This window comes from Odontesthes bonariensis, chromosome 20, assembly GCF_027942865.1.
Source record: "Odontesthes bonariensis isolate fOdoBon6 chromosome 20, fOdoBon6.hap1, whole genome shotgun sequence".
Taxonomy (NCBI): Eukaryota; Metazoa; Chordata; class Actinopteri; order Atheriniformes; family Atherinopsidae; genus Odontesthes; species Odontesthes bonariensis.
Window position 1 is genome coordinate 5,894,605 of NC_134525.1, and position 14,107 is coordinate 5,908,711.

At 42.5% G+C, this 14,107-nt stretch overlaps 1 protein-coding gene across 3 annotated transcripts in view; it reads left to right on the forward strand.

Annotated features, from left to right (window-relative positions):
• The window catches only part of drosha (drosha ribonuclease III), a 108,228-nt gene that overhangs the window by 92,271 nt on the left and 1,850 nt on the right, over positions 1-14,107 (forward strand). For all 3 annotated transcript variants that reach the window (XM_075452367.1, XM_075452369.1, XM_075452368.1), the window contains 4 exons: positions 202-284; positions 1,794-1,897; positions 4,972-5,064; positions 6,033-6,079. In XM_075452367.1, coding sequence (XP_075308482.1) covers positions 202-284; positions 1,794-1,897; positions 4,972-5,064; positions 6,033-6,079 — 327 coding nt within the window. The remainder of the gene's footprint in view (positions 1-201; positions 285-1,793; positions 1,898-4,971; positions 5,065-6,032; positions 6,080-14,107) is intronic.

The following is a 14,107-nucleotide window of genomic DNA, read 5'->3' on the forward strand; positions in this document are numbered from 1 at the left end:
TCTCCTGACCAATTCCCTGCTTGATAGAAACACACTGACCGTCTTTTCCAGCTGTTTACATTAACCTCTGAGGTTTGCCGTCTGGTTTACGTTAAAGCAGGAATGGAGCCGATTGTGAAACAGAGCAAGTGCTGAACCATTCACCGTCTACCCTTTTTGTTTTGCTTTATTTCTCTAAGTGTTCTCTCTTTGTTATTGCAGCTTTCATCGCAGCTCTCTACATTGATAAAGATCTGGAGTACGTTCACACCTTCATGAACGTCTGCTTTTTCCCTCGGCTGAAGGTGAGCACCTATTGATAGCTTTTCACCACTTGCACTTGATCAATGAGCTGCCGAGCAGGGCACCTAAGGAGAGAGAAAGCCAAGGAGATGATGAGGAGGGAGCTAATGGCCAAGCCCTAATCGATCCGAAGCCTGAAGTGGTGCTTGGCTCTCGAATGCCTCTCACAATGGCAGCTTGGGCTGCTATTTTAGTCATCTTTAATGGAAATCACAGCAGTGCAGAGATGCATGCATTGGGGTGTTAATGTTATTCGTCAGTGTTTTGCTATTGATCTAAGAAGTGCTTGGGCTGCTGATGGCGCTCACTTCTCAAGTGTTTCTGAAGCAGGAGTGAGTCAAGTAGGCTTTAGTTAGAGCTCCTGTGGCCAGATGTGAGCATGCAAGGACAGGCTTTTTTATCCTCAAGTGTCCAAGTCCAAATTTAGAGAGAAAAGACCCAAGACCGCTGTTTCCGCACTAATACATCTGCTAGAAAGCGATTGAATAGACATGTGCACAAACACAGTCATGTATAAGTGCCCACACTGCGTGGACCTCTCCTTGTGAAGCTGCTGCAGTGGTCTGATATGCCATACTAATTGCTGTCTTGGTGCGCCTCTCCAGGGAGAATTGCCAGCTCCAGAGGAGATGAGCTTTGCGTCATGGTCGCTGCAACAGAGCACCTCATTTCCACTTCCAAGAGAAAAGTTTTGAAAGAGCCAGCATGTCTCCTCACATAGCCTCCCGGAAGCAGAGCGCTGCACACGATGCTGCTTCTTCCAATTTAGATGGAAATGGAGAGCCAAAACTGGGGACATAAATGCTCCCTTCCTTATGTTTCCACTTTTTGCTGTACTGTGTGATGATGCATGTAGAGGGGTTTGCATGGGTGTGAATGCATCTGTGCACTTGGAATGCCTTGTACTACAGCTGAGGTGGGCTGTTTGCTCTTTTCAAAACATCAAAATGTCTCTTGCTCAGGCACTGGGAGTGTGGATGCCCCCCAGAGACAGAAAAAGGGGGAAGGAAAGCACAGAGGCAAGAACAGCAGAGATGGAGGCTTGGGAGGCAGTAAAGCGAGAGTAGGGGAGCACGAGCAGCAGAAGCACTCTTTGTAGAAAATTAATAGGAGCAGACATTTCTGGATCAAAGTCTGCCTTTTTATGACAAGGCTGCTTCCCTGTTAATGGAAGGGCTTTTAGAAGTCCCTCTTGGATAAAGGAAATGTATCAGGGCTGCACACCTGGGAGACTCCCAGACTTTCTTTATTTCTGGCCGGGGATTGGCTTTTGTCTTAAGTAGCCTGTGATTTGTACTTGCCATGAAGACACAGATGGAGAGCCGGTTTGCGAGGGAAGCACATAAGTGAGTCCAAAAGAAAAGTGTAAAAGCACGGAGATTGCAAGAATGAAATAAAAGCACGAGGGGCAATTTTTGTTTATGTTTCCCATTCTTACAAAGAAATTGGTAGTGAGAAGAAAGAAAAAAAAAGATTGATAATATGTGTGTGGTTTGGTGTGTGTGTTGCAGGAGTTCATTCTGAACCAGGACTGGAACGACCCCAAATCTCAGCTGCAGCAGTGCTGTTTGACCCTGAGAACAGAGGGCAAGGAGCCCGATATCCCGCTGTACAAGTAAGGCCTCAGAGACGCTGAACCGTAGCTGTTTCAAGCAATTATTTCCAAAAAAGAAAAAACACTAAACCAATATCCTCAAAAAGTGAAGCAGTTTTCTAAGAAGCTTATTGAAATCCTAAAGTGTTGTTAAATGTATGCAATGAGGACATCGTTGTCGGTTTTGGTAATTTCATATCAAAATAGATTTTTGGTTTTAGAAATTATTTGGAAAACGTCTATATAAATTAAATGAATATTTCTTTGCCTAACATAATAAATAACCTACTTCAGGGCACCAAAGGGCATTTTATGGTTGTGATGCTAGAATATTCTAAAAAAATCTGAAAATCTGTGTTGAAGTTAAGGGGGAAAAAAGCTAGAATTAAAAATCCAGGTTTCTTCTTCATTAAATGTCCAGGAATGCATTATCTCTAAACAGCATTTTAGCCCCTTAAACAGGCCCAAAAAATCACATGGAAATAGTTAAGTAAAAGTCATTAATTAATGTACAAAACATAATTGACTGAACTCATTGAACCATTTATTTCACCAGTTTTAGCCACTTACTTGATCCAAGTTTTTTTTCTTCTCTCTCTTGCTTGATAGTTTTTTATTTGGGCACTTTTCCGAGCTGCGGTGCCTTTTTTCAGTTGTTCCCAGTCGGTGGAGAGCATGTGCGGCTGCATTTTGCCCCCTTTAGGGAAAAGAAAAGCTCCAAACGATGATTCTTTTTTTTTTTTTTAATCTGTTGTTCCCGATCGCTTCTTCTTAAAAATCTCTTGATTTCTCTTTTTAAGTAGAAGACATGACATCCATGACACGTCAGACAGTAAAGATAACAAAAAAAGAAAAGTCCCTTTGTGGGAGCACATCATCCAAATGCTAAATGTTGCTGCTGATTATTTTAATAATGGTCTAGATGTATATATACTCGCACATGTTTACACACCACACACTCATATCAAGCTCCTCATAGTCTCAGAGGGTCCTGTCTTCACATGGTAGTCATTCAGATAAATGAGCTGGCGCAGATGTGATTTTTTTTTCTTCTTTTTTTTTTTACCAGCACTCTCCTCTTTGTCATAGATGTGTAAAGGTCTCTGCTGTTGTGATAAATAAACATTCCCAGAGACCTCTTGTTTGACAAAAAGTCCAGGAGTAAGTGTCATTTTATATAATGCTGCTGAGAGCTGCCATTATTTCCTATGTTGCCATGGAAACAGCATTTTTCCAGAAAAAAAACCCAAAAAAAACAAGAGGTCAGCCAGAGGCACAAGGGCATTGGGAGACGGAGCACTTCTGATCACAATGAACTTGACAATCCAACATTTATCCAGCTCCGTCTGCCTGCCTTTCTCTCTCCTTGAGTATTTATTAGAATGTCTTTTCAGCTCGCCTCTGTTTATTATTCTTTCTGCCCAACCAGTGGTGAATTTTGACAGCACAGCTCTGACACCGCAATCAACACTCCTCTCCAATCGCACTGCCCACAAAAAAACGTGAACAAGAAACAAATGGAGCTCCTGGGTGACCTGAAATTCAACACTTCAGCCAGCCCATATGTACAGACGAGTAGACAGAAGCTTACATAAAGCCAACCGCTCATGAATGTGAGGCTTTTGCTACACCCTCGAGTGTAGTTGCTCCGTGCTTGTTCGATGAATACTCAGTAGCAGCCGATAATCATGAGCCTCCTCCGTGACCTCCTCATGAGATGACCTGACCCCTGCGGGTCGATAAACCGGAATAATACAACTTTTATAGCGTTTCATGCGGCGGTTATTGGCGTCGAACATATCAGGCTGTCTCAGGGGTCCATCTCAATTTGTTTACAAGTGTCAAGGGTAGTGAGACAAGAGTGTGAGTCAGACAGAGGCAGACTAAATGACCAAGGGAGGCAGGAAAGGACACAGAATAGGGGAAGGAAGGGAGTTAATGTACCGAGCCCCCTGCTAAAGGTTCCCTGGTGAATGTGTCTGGCTGATGATGGATCCACACCTCCACCCCAGCGCCATCACTTTACTGTACATCTCATCTGGGCAGGACACACCAGGGAGCAGACACAAAAAGACTCTCTCACATGGTACTGTACAGAGAATGGCCTCTTAAGTAGTTGCTTTTAGCACAAGCACTGGAGCTGGCCTCTTCTTCCACCCACACCTCCATCAGACTCGACTGAACCCCCAAACAGCTGCGCGGATTCATTTCTCGCTCCGTCTCGTTTCGTGTTACTTTAGCGACTTGACAATTCCAGGCGACGTGCTCTCCCCGTTGAGATTTGGCTAAAACGATGCATGCAGGAGTCCTATTTGTTCGCCACACGCTTCGTGCATCTTCATTTGTAAGTGAGAAGAGAGGCTAAATTATTGATAACATGTCATAAGTGACCACATGGCATTAAAAATGGATTGCTCTCCTGAAAATAAGTAAATTGTCTGTGAATAATTTAGTTGACTCCCAGCTTGAGGCTGAGATGTTTATGCTAATGTTAGCTTTTCTAACAACTGCCTTGTACATATGTCCCTGCAGAAATGAAACAAAGTTGACGGCGTGCTTGTTTTCTTTTTAAATAAGGTACATCTGTTAATTAGCAGAGCGAGATGAGACTTTCTCTTTCTCATCCCTTTTGGATTTTCTTTGTCCCTCTTTGGCTTCTTTTTTAGATTGTTTACCCTTCTAGTGCTACAAAGACTGGCGGGCGGCTCAAAGACTGCAGTCATTCTTTCATTTTAGTTCCTCTCACAACATGTCATTTTTTTTTTTTTTTCATTATTTTACCAGAGCTCTTGGTGTCTGAAGATGAGTGTGGGGACTTGGGGAGGCTTTAAAAGTTGTTTATACATCCCTCAGATGGCTTCTGCGCGTCCTCAAAGCGTGCCAGTGAATCAGAGCGCTATTCCTCACCTCTCAGCCCCTTTTCACTCGAGATGACTTGTATTTGTGTCAATTGAAAACATGTTTTTGTTGTTATTTCTCTGAAGGACAATGTCCCCGAGCGCCCTTGTTCTTTTCTCTGGGGTTTATTATTATTATTATTATTATTATTATTATTATTTCTCAATTCTACGCTGTCTCTTCTCTTGAATTTGCAGGACGCTGCAGACGGTGGGGCCTTCGCACGCCCGCACTTACACGGTCGCTGTGTATTTCAAAGGGGAACGAATCGGTTGTGGCAAAGGCCCAAGGTGAGTCAGACTGGAATATAATAAGACTCTAGAAGACAAGGCGCTCTCCTTCTGAATGCACCTCTAATGGGCTTGAGAATAATGGCTTCCTTTTATTGATGGTGTTTATTATAGCAATTAAGCTCTTGTTGGCCTATACTATTGGGAGAGACATTATGCAGAATGAAAATGAATCGATTCGTTATTGATTTGACGTAAATCGTGCTATGGAAATATCACTTTGTGCCGGAGAGGACTATTTGCTGTGGCGACGCTGTATCCAGGGCTGAGTTTAGGTCCACATGGGATTTTGTGTTCACAGCAGGGTGTGTGTGTGTGTAATGTTTTACTGCACACCCTTGTGTGGCATCACATTGTCATGCTTTTTAAGAGTAAAGAAAGCCTGCAATGTCTGCACAAGGGCCTTTTCAGGGTTGGAGGGGTAGACGATAAAGCTGCAGCTGAGCCCGCGAGAAATGAAACCTAAATCCATCAAACATCTCTCATCCCCGCTACGCAATACACATGCAAAAATCCCCTCCACTACCCCCCCCCAACCCCCCTACTTAAAAGCGCTCTCTTCCACTCTAAGCTGGCGATAAGTTTGTCCCTTCCGCAGGATCTTTGACAGCTTACTGTTTTTGTATTTACATGACTTAAGCTGCCAGCCACCTCTGCTGCTGGGCTGCGATCACACACCCCATAATGTATATGGAAGGACGGTGAATCGCAGGCGTAAACCGTGCCCAGCGCAGAGCCGCCAATAGGCTTACCTTTTTGAAATGTGTGCACCTGCGATTATTAGGCAAAAGGGCACTTTTAGAATAAATATAATGCACTTTTGATAATCCTCTCAGTATTGAGCCTGTTTTTCTTTTTCTTTTTTCTGACAGAATTTCAGAAAGGAGCATTTTGAAAATACTAAAAACCTTTTCTTCCTGTCTTTCTCTCCTTTTTTAAAAAAAAAAAAAAAAATGCCTCTAATCTAGCATCCAACAGGCAGAAATGGGGGCTGCGATGGATGCACTCGAAAAATGTGAGTTGTTCAGCAACACTAACCACTCCCTTCCGCACACATGCATTTTCACACTTCAAGCCTTTCACACTCTTCGCCTCAGTGCTGAATATTAGCTTTGGCTATACAGTGTGCAAGATGGCTGGCAGAGAGCTGTGGCCTGACCAGCCGGTTGGCTGCGACATATAGGATATTAGGCTTTTTGAAGTGCTAGCCCAGAGCACAGGCATGGGGCCGAGCCAGAGAAGAAGGACAGGGGGGGGAAGCTGAGCGTCCTCGACCATGTCGATCATCCCGAAGGGACCACAGAAAGTTTTTGTGGAGAGCCATGTAAAGTTAGTGTTTTTTGTTCTGCTTTCAAGCCCTTTTACAATCCATGAGAGCGAGGCTTCACATTGATGTGCTCAGCGCTCCTCTTCAGATTTGAAGGAGTGCGCCTGATGCGTCCCCATTGCGCTGCTTCCCTCCTTGGCTGTTTTTCATCTTGTTATTGTCTTTTTATCAACCAGCACTTAAGGAGAATAGATTGTGGTTTTTAGGCATTTACTAGGTCGCATTCACTGCCAAGCAAAAATACAATTACAATGCTCTCAGAAACGCGTCCACCATCCATTGCCATCGTCTCCCACTCGTCTCTTTTTTTCTATACATAAGAGTGTTGAAGCATGATACTCTGCTTTGCATGTGTGAAAAATAGAATGTGTTGGGCAGTCATTTTTGGACTGAACTCACTTGCTATCCACGTGACCGCCACATTAATCAAATGTACAATTTCTTGGTTCCTGGACTAATTAGCTGGAGGTGAGTACAAATGGCTTTGTTGGAACAGGCCTGTGGAACTTTCAAAGGGCAGGAAGGTCAAACTTTGATCTTATTTGGCTCATAAATGAGGCCTCCAGCCACTTGTGATTGATACTGTTTGTGCACTCAAGCTTTAGCTTTCTATGAAACATTAGTGTTGGGGTGTTATAATTTAAAGCCGCTCTCTCAGTCTGTTTCTGCCTCCCTCCATCCCTCCTTATCAGGGGGCGTAGTTCAGTGCACACACTCCCTCTCTTGTGTCTTCCTCCCTCCCTTAATTCCTCCCATTTCCTCTCCCCAGTGTACTCCTCTGTCACCATGATTGATAGATGCTCATTGCTAGTAAATGAACATTTCCCCCCCTCATAAATTGCTGTTTCATGTGACTAGATTAGCGATGCCTTTTAAAAGGTCAGTTCATTTAAAACCATCTGAAGCACTCCTTCCCTTGGTGGGAAATGTCTCTAGTCGGAGGGCTTTGTTTGACTTTGTATTGCCACCTACTTTTAATCCACCAATTCACAAGTCGCTTGTAAGCCTCATGTAGTCTTTGTTTTGACCTGATGTCGCTGAGGTGAGCTATGTGTTTTTGCATAACCTTAAAGTTCCTTATTGTAGAATTTAGGTTAAACTATTGTCAAAAAAAATTATATATTTTCAAAGCTGTAGAGCCGTGTGAAAATAAAACGTAATGGTTTTTTTTTCGCATCTTAGAACAATCTGTTTATTGTTCACAGAAGGCCTTCTTTGATGGAGTTGCATAGCAGAGTTGCTGTGTTCCTCCAGTAGCCAAGAGTGGAAAACCCTAACCCTGGCTCGTAAGAGGTTTTTGCACCTTCTGTGTTTCATGCATCCTGCAGTTTTTTTCCTACATGTTTGGAGAAGGAGGATGAGGTGGGTGGTATTAGTCGCAGTCCTCAGTATCACCACTACATTTACTTTGTGCCTCACCAGCCACAAAGAACTCCCGGTGGCATCACCGGTGTAGAGTTTGGGTCGTAGTGATTATCTAGTAGAATAAACTACAAATTTTAACCAAATTACCACCCTCCCCCCAATAAATTCCCTCAAATTACAATCCAATTCCCTCCTGCAAAGAAAGCACAGATGTTCATCTTTTAATGTTTGTCTAGGGAGGCGCTGTCTTTGTTTGAAATGAAGACACAAATGTAATTTTAGTATCATTTCTGCTAACAGATGAACCTAAATGTTATTAGGTTGTGTTTTAAAAGGTTTATCTTGGGACTTATGAGCTAATATAGAGGATGACATTATCAGAAACTGAGTTGTTGGAGGTGCATGTTCTGATCCATCCTGTCTTTTACAGATGGGGCTCATTATTCAAAGGTCATATATATATATGTATATATATATATATATATATATATATATATATATTTTAAACTGAAAAATAGTTGGCTGACATTCTTTTATTATTTAGAATTCATAGTTCAAGTGCAGAGTCATTACTTTGCTGATTGGAATCTGGCAGAGGAGTCATATTCTGTTGTTCCATTGTCAAACATCTTGTTGAAACACGGAAATCGTTTGAATACCAAAATGTAAGGTTTTTAAACAATTTCAGGTTCAGCTACACACGGTCGGTCAGCAGGATTCAAACATGCTTTTCAAATTGTGTGTGTCTCCTGATATCAGCTTGTATAATGAGACTCGAGCTCATGTTCTGCAGAACCGCCTGACACATCAGCTCCTATTGGAGCCGCCCGGTCTCCGATGTGACTGTCGAGGCCCTCGCTTCATTTGTTCACATAGCAAGACTAATCAAGGACATTAGCCCCGGTGTCATGTAATTCCTCATTGATTGTCTTATTGGCCCTCAGTGAGGCGCTGGCTACACCATTACTCCTCTTGTACAACAGCCTTACCTTGTGTTACTGTGATCGAAAACACGTCCCGGCAGCGTGTCAGGACTCATTTCCATATTTTATTTAAAGCCTCCTCGAGTGTGAGCAGCTCTTTGAGCAGGAGTGAACTTTTTGGTTTCAGCTGCAGAGCCTCTCCTGGCTGACAGAATCCGTGGCTTCAGTGATGTCGGAGAGGTGAGAGACATGGCTGTGTTCAGTCAGACAGCTCGGAGCTCATTAAAGAGGCCGCGGCCCGGTATTTTGTGCGTGCGCGGTCTGTAGCCGATCCGCTGGTGGCTCGGGCTGATTCACATTTCATTACTTGATGGCCCGCGTTTTGACAGTCTCCTGCCTGTATCTGTCAAGGCGGAATTAAATGTTAACCAAGGCCCAGGCTGGGAGAAACATGAGTGCAAACAAATCGAGATGAGCTCGGTGAGTGGAGTCGGAGGAGGGAAGGAGACAACGGTGCGGCGTTTGAGGCCTCCCAAAGCTCCATGCACCGATAGATCTGAGGCGACGTCAAATATACATGAAAACGGCTTAACCATTTATCATTCATCCTTTCAGATGGAAAGAGATTGGAGACTTTAAACAGGGAGTTCTAAGAATCAGCTGCCTCCCCCTTTTGCTTTTTTTCCCCGGCTTCCTTGCGGCTGCTTGTTTCTCAAACAGTGCAATATCTGTTGAATAAGAGAAAGAGCCTCGATTTGGTTGTTGCTGGAAGGGAACTGCATTCTTCCCTTAGTTTTCTCTAAACCCCTTAATCTCTGGATAAAAACATAGGATGGATAGAGGCAAAGTAAAGTGCGGTGTGCAGAGTCTCTATTCAGTGGCTTGAGTGTTTTGTTTGCCCTTTGGCATGGCAGGAAAATCCCTTCATCAGCATCGTTATACAGACACACTATCAGCCTGTTGACTGATGGGGTGCGCGTGATAGACTCAGCCGGCGCAGTCTGCTGCGGAGCCGTCTCACAGCCCGAGCTCAGGCTGAATGCATAAGTAAAAGGACACTGTATGTTCTCGAGCCCTTAACAGAGGAGCTGATCCCTCATCAGATATTCCAAATGCAGCGGCTGTGTGAGCACGTCTTTCAGCTCAACGGGGCGTGTTGTCGCCCGCTCCTCCACTGCCAGTGCCGATCCAAAAAAAAAAAAAAAGCCGTACCTCAAGACTGCATCCTCCGTCCTTGAGAGGAATAACATTGTTGTCGATAAACAAAAAAACATAACCACAAAAAAATCTGGTCAGAGCTGTGTGTGCCAGCACCTTAACTGCAGGTGATCAGTATGCGAAAAACGTGCCTTTCCTAAAAGGTGCTTTTCTGCGGAACTCAATATGCTTTGTGATTCCCTGCTCAAACTGAAATGAAAGGCCTTGTGTATTCTGGAGCAACCTCATTCTTCGACGATTGCTCTTGTGCTGCATGTTAAGCAATGTAAATGGCCAAATCTTATTTTTTTTTTCCTCTTGAGTGGGTTATTCTCAAGTCATCTCTCAGAGAAAAATGCTGGTGATTTCCATATTTTAACTGCAATATGTAGTTTTCTCTTCAAGGTCCTACAAGTGTTGCTTACTCGCTGAAAGAAATGGACCCAGTGTTTCTGTGTGAGTTTATTCATGTGTTTTTTTTTTCCCTTAATATGTTCCTTCTCCAGGATTTTCTTTCACGTGATCCCTCTCATTTTAATAGCATGCTGCCATTATCGTGCAGGTTTCCTCTCTGTTGCCATAATGACAAATTAGAGTGTGGCTAGAGGAAGAATACATTATCCTTTTCTCTGCACAAGTCAGACACATAGTATATGTAAATTATCCTTTTTGGCAGTGTTTCATATACCATAGGAGGCTCTTGAATTTTGATTACATGAACGGGTTCTATGCTATCATGAACATCACTTGAAAAATGTGTTTTCTCTAAAGAAGGCTGAAGCCAATTACAGTTCAGTCCTTAAACTGACAGAGAATGGTAAAAGCGACCTTACCGCTTCCCATAGCTTGAGCTGGCGTCTGTAAGATGTTTGTTATCACAGTTTGAAGGATATGAATAAAATGAAAAGGCACATTCAGCTCTGGATGTTTGAAGCCGGAAAAGGAGAATGAATACAACATTTGATGGAGCTCAAATCCTAAAGCGCTGTGAATCCTCCGTTTGGACAAAAGTCATGATTAAATGTTCATCAGAAGATAATCTTATCTGCCTACGTTAAAACTCAGCATTTTAACAGTTGATTAAACCCATCCTGTTGTCGGCAGAGTTCCGGTGTAAAACTTCTCCGTGTTATTACAGAATGAAGCTGCAGTCTCTTTCCCGCTTTTTGAATCCAAAAACTCTGCGTCTTGAACTCCATACATCTTGAAAGGTTAAAAAGGATGTCTACATCCATTCTAAACCAACACTGTAGGAACTGAAGACTTGTTTTATACACGCTCCTCTCAGTAAAGTGATTTTGTAACCCGGTTATTGGATGTTGGAAAAGAATTAATTGCTCAAGATGAGACCAAATTTTAAATATGATGATTTCATTTGATATATTTGTCAGGTTTATTTATTAAAAAAAATAATCAAACATGCTGAATCATTGTGACAATCAAACTAGTATATCATATACAAATATTAAAATAATGATTGATTGATTATTACTTTTTATTGATCCATTTTCCATCACAAACTCTCTCTTTAAAACATCTTTGTGGAAAAATCCATCGGGAGACCGATTTGCACACAGTTTGCATGGTCATGAAAAACTGCACAGTCAAATGTGCACAAACCACTGGGCAGCTGTCATGCATGCTGTTTCAAAGTGAGAGGCGCGCTGGGTAAACATTAACTGGAAAGCACCTGAAAAACCAGTCACAGCGCTGCTTCTGCACAAATGTGACAGAGAGCTGTGGCACAGATTTCCCCAGTTTGCAAAGAGAAATTGTTATCCCATTGAGATTCAAGGCTTTGTTCTAAAAAAAAAAAAGAGCCTCCCTAAAATACTGCTCAGCCTCTTAAAGGTAGGGTAGGAGATCCTGGATTTTGAGTCCAGCGAAGCTGCATTTTGAAAATACACCGGTCAAAAGTCCCAACCCTTTTCTTCAGACTTCCCCCCGAAGCCACGCCTCTAGAGTACATGAACGCGCACGAGCACGAAGGTGCACGAGCGCTGTTCTGACAGCAAGCATCGATCGTTGCCGTATTTAGTATTTAGTTTATGCTAACTATACGTTTAATAATGCTAGGTGCTAGCCAAGCTGGCTCTAGTTTAGCTTCCTGCCAAGCTTCTGGACGCGTCATTCGTTCAGGAAGAAGGGTACGCGCACAGGGGGAAGGAGGGGGAGGGAGGAGCAGATTGCAGTTTGATAGACGGCATCAGAATCCAATCATCGTTCACATCGTTCGATCACAGTCCGTTCAGTATGATTGGATACTGTTTTTCCTGGATTTTACGTTCTAGAGGCCACTAAAACTTTTCATTTTTGTGTCAAAACTTTTAATTAATTGGTTGCAATGGGGGTGTGAAGAGTATTTCAAGCAATATGTAAAAAAAATGTTCCAGAAAAAGATCCCCTACCCCACCTTTAAGTACGGAGGAGTGAAGCTGCTATGATCTGATACAAATACGAAAAAAAGAAAAATCAGGAAGTAGTTTAATGTGATTACATATTCTGCTAAAATGAAAAAATAATAAATATATCTAATGTGAAATTGTGTTCTTCGTACTTTTGTTAATACTCCCATTTGTTAGCTTACTGTAGATTTGAAAAGTTTGTTTCCTATTCGTTTGCCGCTTGAGTGAAAATTTCAGCTGCTCAACAGTTTGATGCCTCATTAGTCAGATTGTTGTTTTCAGAATGCTCCGAATGGCCTCAGGTGTCGACTGTTAAGTGCGGTCGGATTCCTGTTGCTGCACGGCTGCCTTCTAAGTCCTTTTGAATATCTCTTACCGTCTTTCCCTAATCTGATGAAGGAAAAGTGTCGGAAAATACTTTAGCAGGTAATAGTTTTAACTTTTTGACCATCCTTACTGCTGTAATATGTACAAAGTGCAGATGGTCGTCTGGACGACAGGATATGACTGTTTCATTCAGCTTATGTGCCATGTGCACGATTGCACCTTCATACCATTAGAGATGCTGACTTTTGAGCTGTATGCTGATAACAAGTCAGATGTGGCCCCTATGAAAATGTTGTCTGGTCACACTACAGGACAGTTTTCCACTTTACGTCAGTCCTTCTTCGATGGTTTTGTTTGTTTGGCAACTTTTTTAAAATTCATTCGTTGGTGCAGAGAGGAATGGTGTTCACCGCCAGTGGTTTTCATCAGTGTTATCGATTGTTTCCATTGATTTTCACTCCAGAATTGTATCTGTTTTTAAAGCAGTGCTGCGGGAGCACCTGAAGCTCATGCTGTTCAGTGTTAGTTTTCAGCCTTGTGAACAGATGTACCTCTGGACCCTCTGAATATTTGAATCATATTATTAAAGTTGGATGTTGGAAATCCACAAACTCTTTGCGGAGTTATTTGGTTTGCATCGTTTTTGACAGAGTCAGATCCTCCCCCATCTCTTCTTCCGAAGACTCTGACTGTCTGAGAAGCTCTTTTTGTACCCGTCATGTTTGAGACTCGTTGAGTCATGTTTCATAGACTAAGAAATATTTCTAAAATAGAATCTATTCTGTCTTTCAAAGACTCGGAGACCCTTCTACTCCCTTTGATCTCATCACGACCTCGCTATTGCAACAGCCTCTCCGCTTGTCTTCAACATAAATGAAGTCATCATCTCCAGAACGCAGAGAACTCTGCTGCCAGACTTTTAACAAGAACAAAGAAGAGATGGCACATTCCTCCTCTTTTAGCCTCCTGACACTGGCCTCCAGTAGGTTTTAGAATTTATCTTAAGATGGACTTTTAAAGCCCTTCAAGGCCTTAACCTTTAGAACCATTTGAGCCTGTACGTCAACGGATATCCTCTGGCAGAGGATGTTTATTTGTTCCAGAGACGCAATTTAAGACCAAATGTGACAGTCGAAGCCCTTTCATATCTGGATTGAGCTACCTGAGGAGATCAGGTGTCACACTTTTATCGGAGTGTCTTTTACATCGTTTTTCTGGTTTATTACATTTTTTTTATATATTGATTTGAAAACTGCCCAACAATTTTGATATATTTCTTATTGTTCCAATGTTTGGCTTCAAGATGTTTTTACTTGAATTCCTTTCTGCCTGGTGCCATGTCAAGCACTTGGTAACATTTGTTCACCGAAGAGCGATATAAGATTTCCTGTTCAAACGATCATCGACTCGATCGTCCATAAGATACTTTTTGCTCTTTTTTTTCCCTTTTCTGTCCTCGAGCTCGTGGTGACAGCATCTCTCCTGTCAACATTTTAATT